The sequence below is a fragment of the Oryx dammah genome, unplaced genomic scaffold (genome assembly GCF_014754425.2).
Source record: "Oryx dammah isolate SB20612 unplaced genomic scaffold, SCBI_Odam_1.1 HiC_scaffold_18, whole genome shotgun sequence".
Taxonomy (NCBI): Eukaryota; Metazoa; Chordata; class Mammalia; order Artiodactyla; family Bovidae; genus Oryx; species Oryx dammah.
The window spans coordinates 63834763-63856334 of record NW_024070202.1 but is presented as its reverse complement, the minus strand read 5'-3'; the positions used below and the strand labels follow the sequence as shown (position 1 = coordinate 63856334).

General features: G+C 36.9%; 1 protein-coding gene across 1 annotated transcript in view; it reads left to right on the top strand.

The window, feature by feature from the left end:
• Window positions 1-21572, top strand: part of BBS9 (Bardet-Biedl syndrome 9) — a 469218-nt gene that overhangs the window by 193981 nt on the left and 253665 nt on the right. Inside the window, exons 10-13 of the mRNA XM_040259660.1 lie at window positions 834-1015; window positions 6642-6718; window positions 11182-11235; window positions 20259-20361. Coding sequence (XP_040115594.1) covers window positions 834-1015; window positions 6642-6718; window positions 11182-11235; window positions 20259-20361 — 416 coding nt within the window. The remainder of the gene's footprint in view (window positions 1-833; window positions 1016-6641; window positions 6719-11181; window positions 11236-20258; window positions 20362-21572) is intronic.

Sequence of the window (21572 nt, the reverse complement as noted above, 5' to 3'; positions counted from 1 at the left end):
TTAATGAGCTACATTTTTTCATGACCAAAAGAATTAAAAAATTCTTATTTGTTCTGAATGAGTCCTAGACCCTTATATATATATCCTAACTCCTTTCCTTCAGATGAATAACCACATTTTTTTTCCAAGTTATTGTCTCTCTCAAGTTTTCTGTTGTTTTTGATTAATATTTAACCTTTATAATAGGGTTGGAAAACTTTTGTAAAAATCAAAGGCCAGTAGAAAACACAACAAACAAAGTCATTATATATCAGTTCAAAATGACTCATGACAATATTGAGTTTCTTTCCCTCTGAGCAGGATAGGGAGGAAGCAAATAGTATCATTTCATCTACTTCTATAGTAAGTTCAGGAAAACATACAACTTTTATTTTTAAACATTTATGCTTATCTATAATTTATATATTATGGCTGTTTTCTAGAGAATAACAGAGATAAGGGAGACTTTAAGAGAGACAAAAAAGGGTGAAAGGGTGGGGAGGAAAAGAGATAATCAGGATGATAAGAGTGGTGGGGAACGAGCTAGTAAGTGAGAGAAAGGGAGACTTCTATCTAAAAGTGAAGGGAGAGAGAACAGACCAGAGAGCTCCTTGAGGAGGAGTGCGCGTGAAGGAAGCCATGTGAGTGGACCTGGGAGGGAGGGGGAGCATAGGTCCCAAGGGTAGGGAGAAACAAAAGGAAAAGAGAAGGGCCCACATTTCTTTTCACGGCCTCCTCCATTTTCTTAATGGTATGTTGAAGCTGAATTGAATGAAAGTGTAGTCGGTCAAGTCTAAATCCATTAAACATTTTTAATTATGTCTCATTTTTCTCTTCCTTTTTTTTTTTTTAAGTGACTTAAAGGGAGTGATAGTCTCTCTGAGTGATGATGGTCGTTTGCAGTGTTCATACCTGGGGACAGATCCTTCTTTGTTCCAAGCTCCAAAAGTTGAATCTAGAGAACTAAACTATGATGAACTTGATATGGAGTTGAAAGAACTTCAGAAAGTCATCAAAAATGTTAACAAATCACAAGGTATCTCATTTTCAGCTTTCTATTATAATATTCATTGTAAAATTTATATTATTTTGTATATGTATAGTATTTTGTACGTGTTGATTTTCTCCCCCAGGCTTAATTAAAGTCATTTTTGTAAAAACAGCATTGCTCTTTAACATACTAGTCTTTGTGCTTAATTTGTATATTATAGCTTCTGAAAGATATGTCCTATTTAAGGTCATACTTTTGTTAATGTGTTTCACAGACAGTGCTATCTAGGTTTTTTTCTTTAAACTCTAAGAAAGGAACATATATTTCTTCAGGTAGTGATTTTGGCCTTTAGAAGAACATTAAAGTTTAGAGTGATCATTTATTAACTTCTAATATCCCTGAAAAAATTTTAGTTGCTTCTTTTAAAGGAAACCAGAGCAGTACATGAGTTACCACTTTATTACTAAAAAATGTAGTCATTTGCAGCCCAGTGAGATAATTTATGTTTGTAGTTAATTAGCCATCCAAATGGAGTGTAGCTTGTGGTATGCTGATTTCTAGTGACTCAGAGGCTGATGATATTTTCAGTTCCTGAGTTTTGTGTAACTCAATATTATCTTACTTTGGGATTCACAAGGGTATAATTTTATTATAAATTAAAAGGAGAAACAAAACACCAATCCTGCAGTTTGAGTTGGACATGTGAAAAGCATTACTTTAAGTTCTCTTCTCAGGGTCAGGTAAAAGTATTTTTTTAATGAGAAAAAATATGGACTATTTTCACATAAAAGAAATGTTAAAACAAGTAGGAATAATAAAAGAAGCAGAGCATCAAAAGCCAACCAAAACAACAGAGCCAATCTTAATCCTGGTCCAGTCACTTTCCTAGAGTTATGTATTTTTGAGTCTATATTACCAAGAGAGATTCAGAGGAATTTAGATAATATATTTCAAAATGTGAATATTAAAATAAAATTGTTTTGGTTTGGTTTTACACTTTCTCTTAGTTTTGAAAGTAAACAAATGAAACTTGGGTCTTTTAAGTATCTCCAAATATTTAAAAACCCATTTGTTGTCTGCACCCTCTGGTCAAATAGAGAATAGTTAAAATTGGGTGTGTCATATTGCAGTATACATGTTTCCCATTTTTGATACTAGTGTTTTGGGAATAATGGAATATAAGTCTCATTTTGTCATTTAAAAATATAATTAGGAAAAAAATATAATTGGGGAAGAGTAGCATATATATATGTGTGTGTGTGTGTGTGTGCGTGTGTATGTGTGTATGAAACATGAAATTTGCAGAGTTCATTAAATTTAATGTAACTTTGCACTCCAAGTTTTGTGTCTTGAGATTGTGGCATTTCTATAAACAATGTGCTAATGATATTTTGATTAACACTTGATTATGTAAAACATTTCTCAGAAAAATCCCTTATAGCTAAGTTACTTTTTGGTGGCAAAAATGATGCCCTTGAGTACTCCAGTCTTTTCACCCAGGGATAGGCTATTTTACTTGTCATTACTCTGATTCTTCTTTGTATATTAAAATAACTGTTAATTAAGCTAGGGATGAACCCACGGACTTGAGTGCAAAGTTTATTATTTACATAACCTCAAAGTTAATATTTGAAGTTCTCTGCCCCTTCTTTGCCACCATCATTTGATTTTATTCATAAAAATGAAACAAAGACTCTTTTTTAAAAAAAGGAGAGACTTTTAACATAGTTTATTTCTAGAATATGGAAAAAATTTACTATTTTTTGCACTTATAAAATTGTGGTGTATTTGTTCATTAAAATACCTATAATTATATAAAAGCACCAAATAATTTCACTGTAGCAGAAGTGAAAACTCCGAACTTTTTGATGACCTCATTATTCATTTAAATGCCACCTATTTTAGTAGAGTGACTTTAACTTGCAAAAAAAAAAAGTTCATTTCAGTCTTGTGGGTTATGTTCAGCACTTAAAGTTGTTTTTTTATTTCTTCAAAGCAATAATTGCAGCAAAATATAAAGCCAATTTAAAGAATACATTTTGTTGTACACATGGTGTATATTATCTACCATAGTAAAAGTGTTTTTGAAGCTGATTTTATGTGTGTAAGTTATATGAGGAATGTATGTTATAAGCATGAAATAATATCAATAGTAATAATTTCTGTATGGCTCATGGATTTTGAAGCTTTTCATATTCAACTCATTAGTTAGAATCCTGCCTTGCATTTCTGTTACCAGTAGTCAACAACATTTGTTAGTAGGCACTTTCAAAAATAGAGTTTCCTTATGATTTATTTAAATAGTTGATATGTTCTTTCTTTGGGATAAGTATGAAGGAATGAGTACAGTATTGACATAGACTCCCACACAGCATGTCTTCAGGAAGGAAAAGAGAGCAGTAAGATATAGGCATATAACTGAAAGTCTGCACCCATTTGAAATATGTCTAGGATAACTTAAGTTGCTTCTGCCATTGAGCGGTAGAAACATTCGTGCTTGGTAACCTTTTTGGAAATTGTGCTGTTCAGACTTATGTCTGACTGTCTATAACAGAATACCCAAATAAGGTGGCTTAAACAGGCAGAGGTTCACTTCTTTCTCATGGTAGTCCAGTAGTGAGCAGTCCAGGGTTGGTTTCGCAGTTCCACTGTCATTAGGGACTTTTGAGTCCTTCTCACTCGGGTCTTCTGTTGGTTCAGGATGGCTTCTGGAACTCCTGCCTCATATCTGCAGCTGAGTCAGCCCACTTAAGGATCTTTCCTGGCAGCCACACCCTGAACAACTTCTGCTCATATCTCACTGGCCCCTCCAAGGTGCAAAAGAGGCTGGGAAATTTAGCGTTTTGTTTGAACACTTGGGTTGAGTGCAGGATTAGGCTCCAAGCTTAGGATAAAATTGGACTCTTCTTTTAGTAAAGAAGAACCAAAGATTCATTACTGGGTGGGCAATGAGCAACCTTTTGTGCTCTACGTTGTGGAAATTCCTATTCCAAATATTGCCATTTTGGTGAGAATGTCTGGTGGTGGTTGTAGGCAGTTCTTCTCTTTGTGAGACAGCAGATTCATGTGGCACCATCCACATGCTTTCTATATTTTCAGTCAGCCATCCTCAGGGTTTGGGGGATGTTCCCTCTCAAGGTCACAAGGTTATTTCAGCAGTTCCAAGCAACATGTACAGATATGATTTCCAGGGAAGGAGACAGATATTTCTCCCAAGTCTCCCCATTTATTAGGGAGGAATAACTTTCCCAGAACCACATACCAGCACCCCAACTCCCACCAGTTCTCACCTCACATCTGCCAGGATTAGGTTCCATGCTCAGGCCTGAAATAACAAAAGGTCAGGGGAATGAAATCACCATGCTTAGATTTGACCAATCCAGTGGTTAAGATGGAAGTGAATTAGGGGAATTCGATGGAAGTGAATCAGCAGAATTAGGGGTCTACCACAAAGGAGGAGAAGGGAAGAATGAATGTTGCGGGGGGGGGCAGCCAATAATCTGCACACATATATGTATTATTATGTATTAAGTGAAAGTCAGTTGTTTCTGACGCTGCGACCCCATGGACTACACAGTCCATGGAATTCTTCAAGCCTGGGATACTAAAATACTGGAGTAGGCAGCCGTTCCCTTCTCCAGAAGATCTTTCCAACCCAGGGATCAAACTCAGGTCTCCTGCATTCCAGGTGGACTCTTTACCAGCTGAGCCACCAGGGAAGCCCTGTGTATGTATATATACACTTATGTATGTGCATATATATTATTTATGTTTCTTGTTTATTTAGGGTCTCTACGACTTGTTTATAATATCTCATTATGTACTATAAATGTTTTTGAAATTATGAAATTTTAAGTTGAAAATAAAATGAACATGGTAAAAACTATTCAATCAATACTGAAAGCATAAAACCCAGGTCTTACTTCTACTAGAGTGTTTCAATGTAATCTTTATTAATAGTTTTGTGTATTCTGTAAGAAAGTTTTCTGTTTGTATAATTATTTTTACACAAATATGTGTGTATTAGAGACACTGTACTATCTTACTTTTTTAGATCAATAGCATATCTTGGAGTTCTTTCCTTGTCAGTATATAAAGATGGATAGCACTCTTAACAGTTTTGGGTTTTGGACCATTGCATGGTATTGATAATACCATAACTTAGTTAACTATTTCCCTATTAATAGAAATATAACTTAGATTTAGGCTGTTTTGTCTTTGATAATTACCAGCAACAGAGAAACCCCTTGGACATGAGTATTGGGTAAATGTTTGAAAATAGAATTGTTAAGTTACAGGGTATGTGAATTTTACATTTTGATTTGTTGTTGTTGTTGTTCAGTTGCTAAACTGTGTCCAACTCTTTGCAACCCCACAGACTGCAGCATGCCAGGCTTCCTCGTCCTTCACTATCTTGCAGAGTTTGCTGAAACTCATATTCATTGAGTTGATGGTGCCATCCAACCATCTCATTCACACACTTTTCCTCCTGCCTTCAATCTTTCCCAGTATCAGGGTCTTTTCCAATGAGTCATCTCTTTGTATCAGGTGGCCAAAGTATTGGAGCTTCAGTTTTGATATCAGTCCTTCCAATGAATATTCAGGGTTGATTTCCTTTAGGATTCGGAGAAGGCAAAGGCAAGCCATTCCAGTACTCTTGCCTGGAAAATCCAATGGACGGAGGAGCCTGGTGGGCTGCAGTCCATGGGGTCGCGACTGGTTTGATCTCCTTTCTGTCCAAGGGACTCTCAAGAGTCTTCTCCAGCACCGTAATTCAAAAACATAAATTCTTTGGCACTCAGCCTTCTTTATGGTCCAACTGTCACATCCATATATGTCTATTGGAAAAACCATAACTTTGAGTTTATGGACCTTTGTTGGCAAAGTGATGTCTCTGCTTTTTAATATGCTGTCTAGGTTTGTCATAGCTTTTCTTCCAAGGAACAAGTGTCTTTTAATTTCATGGCTGTAGTCACGATCCACAGTGATTTTGGAGCCGAAGAAAAGAAAATCTTCCCTTGTTTCCCCATCTATTTTCCCTGTATGTGTGTGTGTGCGTGTTAGTTGCTTAGTTGTGTCTGACTCTTTGTGACCCCATAGACTAGCCAGCCAGGCTCCTCTGTCCATGGAATTCTCCAGGCAAGACTACTGGAGTGGGTTGCCATTTCCTCACAAAGTGATGGCAAACGATCTTAAGATGTCACGATCTTAGTTTTTTGAATGTTGAGTTTTAAGCCAGTTTTTCCACTCTTCCTCTTTCACCTTCATCAAGAAGCTCTTTAGTTCCTCTTCGTGTTCTGCCATTAGGGAAGTATTATCTGCATAACTGAGGTTGTTGATATTTCTCCCAGCAGTTATAGCCAATTTACTCTCATGGGTTATACTCTTTTGGGCTTCTAACAGTAGCTAAGGAGAGGGAATTGAAATTCCTAACATAGGTCAGTCAGTGGGTCACATCTTAGCTCATATCTTTGGGAAAAAAAGACAGTTTTGCTTTACAGTAACATAGAGGGGAAAACTTTTCATTCTGTATTGCATCATTTGTTTTCAACATGTGAATACATTTATGGGATTGTCTTTTGATATAAGGTATAGATAAATCTTAAAACAACTTTATATAGCAATTTTTACTTTATGATTAAATATCTTTTTTTTTCTCTTAAAATTACAGATGTTTGGCCCCTGACTGAGAGAGAAGATGACCTGAAAGTCTCTGCCATGGTTTCTCCTAACTTTGATTCAGTATCTGTAGGTATATTTGCAGACTTTAAGAGGGTTTGTGATAGTGGTGGACTCTGATATATTGGAATCAGATTGTATTGATTTAAAATCTGGGCCTCTGGATAGAAACTTCAGGGAAGATAACAAGTTTTAGGCCTTGCTACTTTCTAGAAAAAAACATTTCTAGCATCTCAGTGTGATAACAAGTTTCTTAGGCAGATTTCTATCTTAAAAAAGGGGAAGGGAAGGGAGTTTGTCAAAGAGGTTCTCACCATTACTCTGAATTTCCCTACTTTATTTTATTTTTTCAAACTTTCTCAGTACTGGAGTATTGAGATAATCCTACTCCAGATGAATAATAGTGAGCCCACTACATTTTTGTTGAATGTTCAATAAGATAATATTTATGAAAGGCATGACTCAGAGTTTGATAATATATAGTCTTTATTATAGTGGCTGTGGTGGGAGAGTAATTTAAGAATAAAGGGTTGGGCCAGGAATTATTTTTTCTCTCATTTCTATTTGTGTGACCCAGAGCAAGATATTTAATATTTTGTCTCAATTTTCTTATCTGTAAAATGATAATAGTAATAGAATCCACTTTGTTGAATTAGAAATCTGTATGCAGGTCAGGAAGCAGCAGTTAGAACTGGACATGGAACAACAGACTGGTTCCAAATAGGAAAAGGAGTATGTCAAGGTTGTATATTGTCACTCTGCTTATTTAACTTATATGCAGAGTACATCATGAGAAACGCTGGCCTAGAAGAAACACAAGCTGGAATCAAGATTGCTGGGAGAAATATCAATAAGCTCAGATATGCAGATGACACCACCCTTATGGCAGAAAGTGAAGAGGAGCTAAAAAGCCTCTTGATGAAAGTGAAAGAGGAGAGTGAAAAAGTTGGCTTAAAGCTCAACATTCAGAAAACGAAGATCATGGCATCTGGTCCCATCATTTCATGGGAAATAGATGGGGAAACAGTAGAAACAGTGTCAGACTTTATTTTTGGGGGCTCCAAAATCACTGCAGATGGTGACTGCAGCCATGAAATTAAAAGACGCTTACTCCTTGGAAGAAAAGTTATGACCAACCTAGATAGTATATTCAAAAGCAGAGACATTACTTTGCCGACTAAGGTCCTTCTAGTCAAGGCTATGGTTTTTCCTGTGGTCATGTATGGATGTGAGAGTTGGACTGTGAAGAATGCTGAGTGCCGAAGAATTGATGCTTTTGAACTGTGGTATTGGAGAAGACTCTTGAGAGTCCCTTGGACTGCAAGGAGATCCAACCAGTCCATTCTGAAGGAGATCAACCTGGGGATTTCTTTGGAAGGAATGATGCTAAAGCTGAAACTCCAGTACTTTGGATACCTCATGAGAAGAGTTGACTCATTGGAAAAGACTCTGATGCTGGGAGGGATTGGGGGCAGGAGGAGAAGGGGACGCCCAAGGATGAGATGGCTGGATGGCATCAAGGACTCGATGGACGTGAGTCTGAGTGAACTCCAGGAGATGGTGATGGACAGGGAGGCCTGGTGTGCTGTGATTCATGGGGTCGCAAAGAGTCGGACACGACTGAGCGACTGAACTGAACTGAACTGAACAAGTCATTATAATAATATTCATGATCATCAACCCTACCACAGCCATCACCGTTCCAGTTGTCTCGTGTGTGCTCAGTTGCTGAGTCACGTCTGACTCTTTGTGACTCTATGGACTGTAGCCTGCTAGGTGCCTCTGTCCATGGAATTTTCCAGGCAAGAATACTGGAGTGGGTTGCCATTTCCTTCTCCAGGGGATCTTTCCTAACCAGGGTTCAAACCAGTGTCTCTTGTGTCTCCTGCATTGGCAGGCAGATTCTTTATCACTGCACCACCTAGGAAAATTGACTGCCATTTCCTTAATGCCAGTCACATAATGGGTGTTCAGTATATATTTGCCCTATAAATGAATCAGTTCAGTTCAGTCACTCAGTCATGTCCGACTCTTTGCGACCCCATGAATCACACCACGCCAGGCCTCCCTGTCCATCATCAACTCCTGGAGTTCACTCAAACTCATGTCCATCGAGTTGGTGATGCCATCCAGCCATCTCATCCTCTATCGTCCCCTTCTCCTTCTGCCCCCGATCCTTCCCAGCATCAGGGTCTTTTCCAATGAGTCAACTCTTTGCATGAGGTGGCCAGAGTATTGGAGTTTCAGCTTTAGCATCAGTCCTTCCAATGAACACCCAGGACTAATCACCTTTAGGATGGACTGGTTAGATGTCCTTGCAGTCCAAGGGACTCTCAAGAGTCTTCTCCAACACCACAGTTCAAAAGCATCAAAGAATAATAAAGCTGAAAAACCAGAAAGGGGGACTTGTCCTTGGTTACATTACCTTATCTTTTTGTTTAGTCTTCTTTAAGCACTTGTTAGATTACGGTTGGTTTTCTCTCACTGCCTGAAGTCAGGCCAAAATCTAGCTAGTTTATCTATGTCTGTACCAGAGTTGATCAATTTAGGCAAGTGATGAAATTCACTCATTTTACTGTATATGAGATCTATGTCATATAACTTTGCTTAGGAAATGACTTTGATATTTAGGTATTAGAACACAATATAGTAAGTAATTCCATAGCTTTTTGAAGAATAATCTTAGTACAAACAGCCAACCCAAGTTGTGATAAAAATTGCATTAACATTGCCTTAGTATAGTAAGTTGGATATTCTTGAAAAAAAAAAAAAAAAAGTAGGACTGTATATGAAAGAAACATTCACCCAGTTGGGTCACATAGTAGAGGTACTGTTCTAAACATTGGATATTCAGCACACCATTTCTCACTCTACCTGAAGGGTGTAGTCTGAGTGGAACATTTCTGCTTAGTTAGCTGACAAATGTACACATATTTTCTTGCCTTGGAAATGATTCTTTTTTTCCTTTGGGCAACTTATGTAATTTTTTTCTAGGTTTTTCTCTTAGATATAGGCTATTTGAAATGAGGAATTCCCTTTCTGTTCTTTACCAACTTTTGATCTTTGTGAGTAAAGGCTTTATGTAATAGCACTGTATTTTAATATGTATTACCCTACTGGTAACCTGAAGTGCTTTTTCCTCCTAACTAGGTATCTCTTTCCAGCTCCATTTCCCCCATCTCACAGTTTTTTTCCTTCTTAAGAAAGGAAAGGATTCTTGAGAGTATCATATTCATCTCATTGGAAAACATCAGTCCAATGATTTATGTGGCTTTGGTGCCATATTGTCTTCATATAGCTATTTCTCTCTGGCTATAATTTCATGTTTCCAAAGGACTTTTGTCCTTGAAATATCAAGGTGTTTAGGCATGGATGGAAAAGAGCAAGAAACGGGAGATGTTGGTTTCTTTTCTAGATTTGCCGACAGCTAAATGTAAAACATTTCCTGGATTTTAGGTAATACTAGAGCAAAAAGCCTGGCTTAATATTTTATTTTCAGTCATTATTGTGAAAGCACACATCCAAAAAATAATGTAATTTGTGCTAGACTGTTGTCTTTTATAGAAGAGACAAATATCGCTATCCTGTCTTCTTGATTGAGAAGTTGAATCAGAGTTCATATACAGTTTCCTATGGAATCATATATAGGATATGAATATCCTTACTCTTAATTATGCTGATGACCATGACATCATACCAATCCCCACTGCTTAGAAGAGGCTTAATTTTTCTCAGTAAAATAATTCCAAGTAGGTTAATTTAGAGTACAATGGATTTATTCACTGGTTCGACAGAGACTTTATGATCATAATTGTTCCCTTAGGAATCCATGTGGGTATTATTAGAAAATATGTTACCCTTTGATCTTATTCTGTCATATAGTGACCATATTTTTTCCTCTCAATCTACTGCTCTAAAAAATAAGTTAGAAATTCTAAGGAAATATTTGCTGTATTATGTTCTGAAGTCTTTAAGAGAGAGGATCAGGTAACCCAGGCTGATTCTCAAAAAGTGAAAGAATTTATGATATTTACTGGTAAAAAAATAAACTGTTACTTTTGTTTTATTTTCTAGATGTCTTTATATCATTAGTTACATGCCTTAGATACATATTATTATTAGAATAAAGCATACCTTTGACAAGTTAAAAACACAAGGACCTAAAAAGAAGGCATAATGTTTATATAGAAAATATATAGAGGTCTTGTTTTATATAATATAAAAATGAATTAATAGAATTAGTTTCCATTTTTAAGGAACTTTGGCAGTAGTTTGATAATAAAGTATGTGAACTTTTCTTCCCTTTTTTGGTGGGTGTGTTTTTTAATATTAGTTCATGACTTTCCAAATGAAGCCATCCAAAAAAGCCACAGTGATTCTTTTAGTCTGTCATCAGAGTGATAAATCCTTTTTGCCTTTTTTTTTTTTTTTTGGTGGTAGGAAGTATATATCAAACCCACTGTGTTTATTTACTGATGTATAGTACTTAAAGAAGTCTTTCCTCCCTTTAATTTTCAATTCTGTGTTTACAGCAAGCTACTGATGTTGAAGTGGGAGCTGACCTTGTCCCTTCAGTCACAGTGAAGGTATTGTACCATCGTTCTAGGCTCTAATGTGCAAGCGGTATCATGCATTTCATCACATCTGTCACTGTTGGCACCCTATAAGTAGCATATGGAAATATAAAAGAAACACTTGGTAGGCAGAAGAGCTAATACACATTTTTCCAAAGAGGACATCAAAATGGCCAACAGACACATGAAAAGATGCTTAGCATCACTGATTATCAGGGAAATGCACATCAAAATCACAAGAGATGTCACTTCACCACTTAGAATGGCTATCTTATCAAGAAGACAAGAGATAACAGGAGGATGAGAATGTGGTGAGAAGGGAGCCCTTAAATATTGTTGGTGGGAATATAAATCAATCCAACCATAACTGAGATCATTTGGAGGCTTCTTAAAAAGTTAAAAAAAAATCTTCTGTATGATCTAGCAACTCCAATTCTGGGTATAAATCAAAGGAAATGAAAACAGTATTTCCCATGCGATATATACACCCTCATGCTTATGACAGTTTTATTCACAAAATAGTCAAGATATGGAAACAACCCAAATGCCCATCAGTGGTTGAATGGATAAAAAAAAGATATGGTACATTTACGCCCTAGAATAGTATTCACCTATGAGAAGGGAGGATATCCTTCCATTTGCAACAACATGGGTGGATCTTAAGCACATTGTGCCAAATAAGATAAGATGGACAGAGAAAGACAAGTACTATATGATATCACTTATATGTGGGACTCTGAAAAAGTTAAGCCTGTGAAAACACAGGGTAAAATGGGCTTGAGGCTTCCCACGTGGCTCAGTGGTAAAGAATCTGCCTGCCAATGCGGGAGCTGCATGAGATGTGGGTTCGACCCCTGGCCATGGAAGATCCCCTGGAGGCAGAAATGGCAACCCATTCTAGTATTCTTGCTGGGGTAATCCCGTGGGCTGCAGTCCATGGGGTCGCTTATCAGGAGTTTGGGTAGGGTTAAGAGTGATGATTTGAAGGGAATACAGGAGTACACTTGTAATGAGTAGTAAATAAACTATAAATATCTGATGCACAGGGTAATGAATATAGATAATAATATTGTGCTATAGTTATGTGATATGATAAATTTCACTGGATTGGCAATCATATTGGCAGTGTATAAATGTATCAGAGTAACATCTATGATCCATAGGGTCGCAAATTGTCGGACACGACTGAAGTGACTTAGCAGAGCACAGCACACAATGTGCTGTACACCTTAAATATGCACAATATGACACATTAAATTTATTAAATTAAAAAAAAGATTTCTTGGTTAAAAAAGTAAAGAAAAGGAAAACCCAAACAGTTGACGTTTGTAAGTTTTCCTTAGCTTTGGGAAGTAAATAGATAACCTTTATCATTTCCTACAGATATAAAACTAGTATTTATAGTGGTATGTATATAATAAAAAATCATTATGGCTTAGTCCTACCTTTAGTTAAATGTGTAGTATGATTTGGGGTTATTTTTTAGAAACAATATTTAAATATACTCAAGGAATTGTGTCATCACATTCATAGTAGACCGAGCAGCTCACTTCAGTATTCTATACATATATTGGGGAATCATATGAATATTAATAATATCTTTCTTCTATGTGTGTGTTTAAAAAGAATTCCCAGCCATTTATCTGCCATAATATTAGCTTTAAATGGATGTATTTATAGCAGGAAAATGCTAAACGAAGAAGCCACAGAGTAGAGTAGTGACAAATTGATAGTGCCCCCAAAATACAATGTGAACGATGTGGTTTTGGCTAAGATTTTTAGCCCTGCCATTGTAGAATTTTAGAACTAGGACTCAAATGTGGAGCCCTCTTAAGGCATTTAGATTAAAGTGTGGTAATCAGTCAGCACATTATTAAGCTGAAAATATTTATCACTGCCCAGACGTTGGAGCCAGGGAAAGTTGTAGATCTTGGCGATTCGCTAAGTCAAAACTTGGACGGGACTTTATATTTTCTTAGATTATGGGTTGCTGTCCTTGGAGGAGCTTGACAGGGCACCAGGCTTTACCAATTGTGTTCGCTTACACTGGACCCAGCGGGTGGCCCAAGTGTGGGGATCTTTGGTAGAAGCTGAAGGGAGCCCAATCTTATAACTGTTTCCTAAGCTAATTTTTTTGGATTCTTGCCACTGGAAACAAGGGTGGTCTTTTCCCAGTCTCCCTTCCCCCTATCCAATCAAAGGCTCTATCTCATTAATACTTCTGAGTCTGGAAAAGCTTTAGTGGCAAGAAATCAAACATTTAAGATAAAAAAAAACAACAATACTGCAGTGTTCCAGGAATGATCTGTAGACTTTTGTGTAGGGAAACCCCTTATATATCTATCTACTGATATTGTTCTGACACATACATATAATAATTCAGGAGCATGTTGTAAATTTCAAAAACAAATCTTGTACCTAAACCAGATAACATTGCTCATGGTAATTTTTCCCCCAACTACTGATAATTGCTGTAAATAAATACACCTTTCCCTCCCATGCAGTTCTTAGGCTTTCCTGTATAACAGCCACCTTCAAATGATGGTGTGACACTACTGGAAATTTCTCCTTCCTTATGGGAATTTAACTGTGTTTGAGAATGACGAAGTTACACACTCTTCCTTATTGCCATGATGAAAGAATAAGAAAGAACGTGATACTCTAGAGTTACACACAATCAGCTTGACTTTCACAGCGGACACCGTGACTTCCTGTTTCTGCCTGACGGTTCCTATACAAATTTCTGTTATAAATCTCTCCTTATAGCCTTTAATAACAACAGCAGCCAAAATATATAACCATACAAGTTTCCGTCATAATAAATCCTGTTAATTGAGAAAATTTTTCCATCTGTTCCAAGTGAATGAAGATGTGGCTACCTTGAGTATGTGTTCATGATGCGTGACCATCTGTTCCAGGCAACCAAGGCAGAGTGGTTGTTAATACCTGGCCTTTGGAGTCAAGTTTATATATCTAGGATAAAAATTTGGTATTATATTTCCTAAGGATCATATTTCATTTTGTTAGAAATGGAAAATAGCATGGAAAATGCTCATATTCATGTTTCATATTTTCCCCTTAATATTCTATAATTATTTTTCTCTTAAAATGTGAGGTTTATGATCTAGCCAAGTCTTTAACTTTTTTATTTTGGCTCAAACACAACTCTTCTTTGTTACTGTGGTTATTTTTGTCACACATCATCTTGATTCATATTTGAAAGTGCCTAGTCCATTGTTGGGATTCAATAAATCTATGTATAAGAGTTATCACCATCCATCTTCCATCTAAACTAAATGCAAACACTTGTAACAAATGTAAAATTGTATGATTGTTGTCTAAGTATGCATTGTTATGCCTAGCAGAGTCAGAATGTCTGCCTCTTTAAAAGTGGCTTATTACTACTTTAAGGATTTTTCATTTTCATTTTTAAAGCTAAGCTCTCGTGAGACCTTCGTGGTCATTCTTTTTGGCTCACTTGCATATATTGGCTTGATGATCTTAGATGTGTTTTTGAGTTTCTCTGAACCTCTATTTTTAAACTGTAAAATGGGGGAACTTTTTCATTTGCAGTTATTTTGATTCTTAACCACAGCTAATTAAGAGCATGGGCCCTGGACTGACAGACAGAAGTTAAATGATGGTTCTTCCATGTATAATCAGAGTTGTCTTGGTCAAATTATCTAGCTTCTCTGAGCCACATTTTTCTCTTATGTAAAATGGGATATAGTGATAGGTAGTACCTGTTTCACAATGTTGTAATGGGTAGATGAGATAATACACACAAATAATTTATTAGGATGGTTCCATGAATATAGAAAGCTGCTAATGGTTATTATCATTAATTTTATTTAAAATATATGTACAGACAAATATGGCAAAATGGTTGTCTGAGGAGGCCTAATAAACAGGTATGAAAAGAAGAGAAATGAAAGGCAAAGGAGAAAAGGAAAGATATACCCATTGAATGCAAAGTTCCAGAGAATAGCAAGGAGAGATAAGAAAGCCTTCTTCAGTGATCACTGCAAAGAAATAGAGGAAAGCAATAGAATGGGAAAGACTAGGGCTCTCTTCAAGATAATTAGAGATACCAAGGGAATATTCATGCAAAGATGGGCTCAATAAAGGACAGAAATGGTATGGACCTAACAGAAGCAGAATATACTAAGAAGAGGTGGCAAGAATACACAGACGAAGTATACAGAAAAAGATCTTCATGACCCGGATAATCATGATGGTGTGATCGCTCATCTAGAGCCAGACATCCTGGAATGCGAGGTCAAGTGGGCCTTAGGAAGCATCACTAAGAATGAAGCTAGTGGAGGTGATGGAATTCCAGTTGAGCTATTTCAAATCGTAAAAGATGATGCTTTGAAAGTGCTTCACTCAATATGCCAGCAAATTTGCAAAACTTAGCAGTGGCCACAGGACTAGAAAAGGTCAATTTTCATTCCAATCCCAAAGAAAGGCAATGCCAAAGAACGCTGAAACTACTTCACAATTGCACTCATCTCACACTCTAGCAAAGTAATGCTCAAGATTCTCCAAGCCAGGCTTCAACGGTACATGAACTGAATTTCCAGATGTTCAAGCTGGATTTAGAAAAGGCAGAGGAACCAGAGGTCAAATTGCCAACATCTGTCATATCATTAGAAAAGCAAGAGAATTCCAGGAAAACATCTATTTCTGCTTTATTGACTATGCCAAAGCCTTTGACTGAGGGGATCACAACAAACAGTGGAAAGTTCTTAGAGATAGAAATACCAGACCACCTGACCTGCCTCCTGAGAAATCTGTATGCAGGTCAAGAAGCAACAGTTAGAACTGGATATGCAACAACAGACTGGTTCCAAGTAGGAAAAGGAGTACGTCAAGGCTGTATATTGTCACCTACTTATTTAACTTAGGTGCAGAGTACATCATGAGAAATGTTGGACTGGATGAAGCACAATCTGGAATCAAGATTGCCAGGAGAAATATCAATAACTTCAGATATGCAGATGACACCACCCTTATGGCAGAAAGTGAAGAAGAGCTAAAGAGCCTCTTGAAAGTGAAAGAGGAGAGTGAAAAAGTTGGCTTAAAGCTCAACATTCAGAAAACTAAGATCATGGCATCCAATCCCATCAGTTCATGGCAAACAGATGGAGAAACAGTGGAAACAGTGTCAGACTTTATTTTTGGGGCTCCAAAGTCACTGCAGTTGGTGATTGCAGCCATGAAATTAAAAAAATTTGCTTTTTGGAAGAAAAGCTATGACCAACCTAGACAGTTTATTAAAAAGCAGAGACATTACTTTGCCAACAAAGGTCTGTCAAATCAAAGTCTGTCTAGTCAAAGCTATGGTTTTTCCAGTAGTCATGTATGGGTGTTAGAGTTGGACCATAAGGAAAGCTGAGTACCAAAGAACTGATGCTTTTGAACTGTGGTGTTGGAGAAGACTCTTGAGAGTCCCTTGTACTGCAAAGAAATACAACCAACTTAAAGTCCATCTTAAAGGAAATCAGTCCTGAATATTCACTGGAAGGACTGATGATGAAGCTGAAAGAAACCCCAATACTTTGGCCACCAGATGCGAAGAAATGACTCATTTGAAAAGACCCTGATGCTGGGAAAGATTGAAGGTGGGAGAAGGGGATGACAGAGGATGAGATGGTTGGATGGCATCATCAATTCAATGGACAAGAGTTTGAGTAAACTCTAGGAGTTGGTGATAGACAGGGGGGCCTGGCGTGCTGCAGTCCATGGGGTCGCAGAGAGTCAAACATGACTGAGTCACTCAACTGAACTGACAGTCCAGTATGTAGGTGTTAATTGCTCAGTCATGATACCTTAGACTGTAGCCTTTTTGCGACACCATTGACTGTAGCCTTCCAGGCTCCTCTGTCCATGGAGTTCTCTAGGCAAGAATACTGGAGTGGGTAGCCATTCCCTTCTCCAAGGGATCTTCCTGACACAGAGATGGTACCTGCGTCTCCTGCATTGCAGTCAGATTATTTACTGTCTGAGCCACCAGGGAAGGATTATTATTAATAAAATATTTAAATTATATTCTATTTATTTAAGAAATAGCCATTAGAAAGAATGTTGTCTGTAGTACTTGCATAGTTCTTCCTGTAATTACCATTAGGGTTTTACTAAAAAGGTATTATGAATTTTAGAATAAATTTGTTCTCCTAGTAAACACATTTTCTGCTCTACTAACTCTACGGTGTGCTTGTGTGAATGAATGACATGCCCCGTGTGAACCAAGTGTGGAGCTGTGCTCTGCAGTTCCGGGGTGACCTCATACAGCTTATGGCAGAAACCTGTCGGGGGTTTATAGCGACCTGCCAATGCCAAGAGGCACCCAACGTCTCCTTCGGGGACTGACCAGAAATGGGCAAAATGTGTGGACCGAACTCTCCTTTCTCAGTCACATTTTCCCGTCTCTTTGACCATTTCATAACTTCATGGGAATTAGAGGTACTAACCTAATCTGTTGGATCATAGACTTTCAAGGGACTTGTGATCTATGCTATTACTGTGTACTGTTATGCAGATTTCCCCCATACCCAGGGCTCTTAAAGTGAAAATCTGAGGGTTCATTGTTCATTTGCTGTGTTTGTTGTATTTATTTTCATCAATTATTGTCCTTTAAAATTTTTACTTTGCAAGTCAAAAATTTTATGTTTATTTTTAAATGGTACAGAATACACACATCAGTTAAAATTAATACATTTACTGAATCTAATTGTATATGGATAGTGTTTGTAGGCCAGTTATACTTGTATATTATTTTTCTTTCTGTAATTTGTATATATGTGTGTGTATATATAAATATATAATTAAGGTATAGTTGACACATGCCTTTTACCTAAGAGAAAATTAAAAATGTCTTTTCTTAAAAATTAAGTATGCCCTTGCTTGTGCTCAGTCACTAAATCATGTCCAGCTGTTTTGTGACCCCCTGGACTGTAGCCCGCCAGGATCCTCTGTCCATGGGATTTCCCAGGCAAGAATACTGGAGTGGGTTGCCATTTTCTTCTCCAGGGGATCCTTCCAACCTAGTGATCGAACCCAGGTCGCCTGGATTGGTAGGCAGATCTTTATCACTGAGCCACCAGGGAAGCCATGCCCTTGCATTGTGCTAATTAGTAGTGAAATGAATCTGTCTTGTATACTATAGAGGCAAGACTGAATTGCTCCAAGGCAAAAAAGCCATGTAGAAGAGAGCTTTTCGATTCGGGTTGTACATAGGTCTTACCTGGGGAACTATTAAGAAAAATACCAATACCCAGGTCTGCCCCCTGAGATTGTGACTTAATTGGTCTAGCAACACTACTGGGCTAGTGACTGTAATATATCTGGCTTACCATGTGGATAAACTTATCTAACGGAGATGATTTAAAGAGGCTGGGATGTTTAGGAGACAAAATCCAAAGAGAGAATGTTCCCAGTGGAAGCCAGATCTTTAAGCTTTTTCTTTGATTCCCTTAGCACTGTGGCCCAGCAAAGATCTTTGGGCCTGATGAATTCTGCTAATGTTTCTCTTAAGGGGGAGTGAGAGAAGTCCTGGCCTTCTCAACCCACACTCACTCTATTTCTGAGGTAGTCTATGACCCCAGAATTCTTAGCTATTAATTCTAATTGGAATGGGAGGGTTTTCTTAGCATCATCAACCAAGAGCACCAGTTTAGAAATACAGCCAGCTTAGAAATGTAGTCAGTTAGTCAATATTGCCATTCTTTGATGTTTTCTAGAGTAGTTATGTCAGCTGTTTTTGCTGTTAAGCCATAGAAGAAAATATAGTCTTTAAACTACATATGTATTTAAACTAGTAAATACCTACCTAGTAAGGAAATCTTTAGAGAGCAATTAACTTCTGAAAAAGGTGATATACTGATACTAGATAAAATGAATAATTCATGATGCCATATCTGTAAAGAAGAATTAACACATATAATATTTTAGTCACCAGATATGAGGGAAGATTTTTTGGGTCTGCTATTGATAGAACATTTTTAATACTTTTATTCAGTTATAATTCACATACTATGCAATTATAGGGTCACAACAAGTCATACATGACTGAAGTGACTTAGCATACACACATGTGCAGAATGATCACCACACTTTTGAACATTTTTGTCCGCCCCACCCCGCCCCGCCCAGTAAAAACCCTGTATTCCTTAGCTTTCGCTTTCTTTTCTCTCCACACCCCTACCTTCAATCCTACTACCATCCCCAAGCAGCTGCTAATCTATTTTCTGTCTCTCTAGATTTGCCCACTCTGGATATTTCATATAAATTGCACCAAATAATATGTGGTCTTTTTGTGACTTCTTTCATTTAATGTATTAATAATGTAATGTACCCATGTTGTAGCATGTATCAGTACTTCATTAGTTTTATTACTGAATAATATTTCATTGCATGGATAGTCCATATTTTGTTTGTCACTTCATCAGTTTATGGACGCTTGGGTTGTTTCTAATTTTGGTTATTGTGAATAATACTGCTAATACATGTGTACAAGAGTTTGGGTGGACATTTGTTTTATTTCTCTTCATAAGGAATTATGAGGTTAAATGATAAATTTATGTTTAATTTTAAAAGAAACTGTCAGAACTTTTCTCTTGATTAACTATACCATTTTACATTTCCATCAGCAATTTATGCAGGTTCTTGTTTCTCCACATTCTTGGTAACACCTGTTTTTACCTTTTTGATTATAGCATTTTAGTGGATGTACAGTAGTATTCCAGTGTGGTTTTACTTTGTATTTCATACAGCGATTTTGAGCATTCTTTCATATGCTTGTTGGCTATTTGTATATCTTCTTGGAGAAAAAGTCTGTTCGATTCCTTTGCCCAGTTTCTAACTGGGTAGAACTTTTTAATCTACTACTTATGTTACACATTATGTTTTGTGATAGCTCATTTTTTTCTTAGATGGTATTTCTGTAATTATTTGTTATTTTTTAAGTAGTTGTAGTATTCTATCAGTTTGGAAAGCATGTAATTTTCTGTTAATAGCAATTTCTATTTTCTCAGGTCACACTGAAGAATCGAGTAGCATTGCAGAAGATCAAATTATCAATCTATGTGCAACCACCTTTAATACTAACTGGTGATCAGTTCACCTTTGAATTTATGGGTAAGTGTTTTCTTTTGGCTGAAAGTCTATCATGGTGTGAGGGTTTTTTTTTATTAATTTTTTTATTAGTAGATTTATTTCATGGCTGTATTTCTTATCTGAATATAACAGGTATTTTCCTGAAATCAGTGTGTTGTTTTGCTTATATTTCCTCTCTAAACATCAGTCATGGACATTCAATGAATGGCCGTTGAGCCATAGTAATTACAGATTTTCAAGCAATTTTCTTAACTAAATGGACCTGCAGTTGTAGTTAATTACTGTATTTTGGGAGAATTTTTAAATGGTGTTTCTCTACTGAGCTATCTGTTGAGTCACCAGAAAGTATATTTATTGGCTTTGGAGTGTGGCCTGAATTTGAATTTTGGCTCTGACACTCAAGGGCTTCCCTTGTTGCTCAGCTGGTAAAGAATCCCATCTGCAATGCGGGAGACCTGGGTTTGATCCCTGGGTGCAGAAGATTCCCTGGAGAAGGGAAAGGCTACCCATTCCAATATTCTGGCCTAGAGAATTCCACGGACTGTATAGTCCATAGGGTTGTGAACAGTCGGATACGACTGAGTGACTTTCACTTTCACTAACACTCACTCAGTGTAACCATGGGCAAGCTGCTTTGGTGATTAGATGAAACCTCAGTTTGTTTTTTTTTAATCTGCAGAAAGGGGATAATGATATCTATCTTGCAGAACTATTTTAATTTGAATTTAAAAGGAAAATTGATTAGATTTAATTATGAAATGAATCTATGTATGATATCTGTAATAATGCTTAAAATAGTAGACAGGTAATAAATGGCAACTCTTTGTAAGATTTATTTGTATTGAGTCTCTCTTACCACTTACATCCAAGTTGTCATTAGTTCTGATAAAATGATGTCTGAATTGTCTTTCAACTCTTTTTCTGTTTTTCTTTATGCCATTGTTTAGATGAGAATCCTATGTTTTACCCATAAAAATCAAGACCATCTCTGTTTTTTTTCTTTATGTAACTAACCTTTACCTAAGTGCCTGGCAGATAGTGGAAACTCAATAAGTACTCATTGAATCAGTGAATGAGTGGTTAGTGGTTGAGGTAAACTTGTAGGTGGCATCTTACTTTATCTGTAAAATTTTCACAGTACTTCCAAGTTGTCTTTCTAAAACATTCTGGATAATTAATGTTTTCCAGTTGAAAACTTTTTGTAGCTCTCTAATATATGTTGGAGGTCAAGT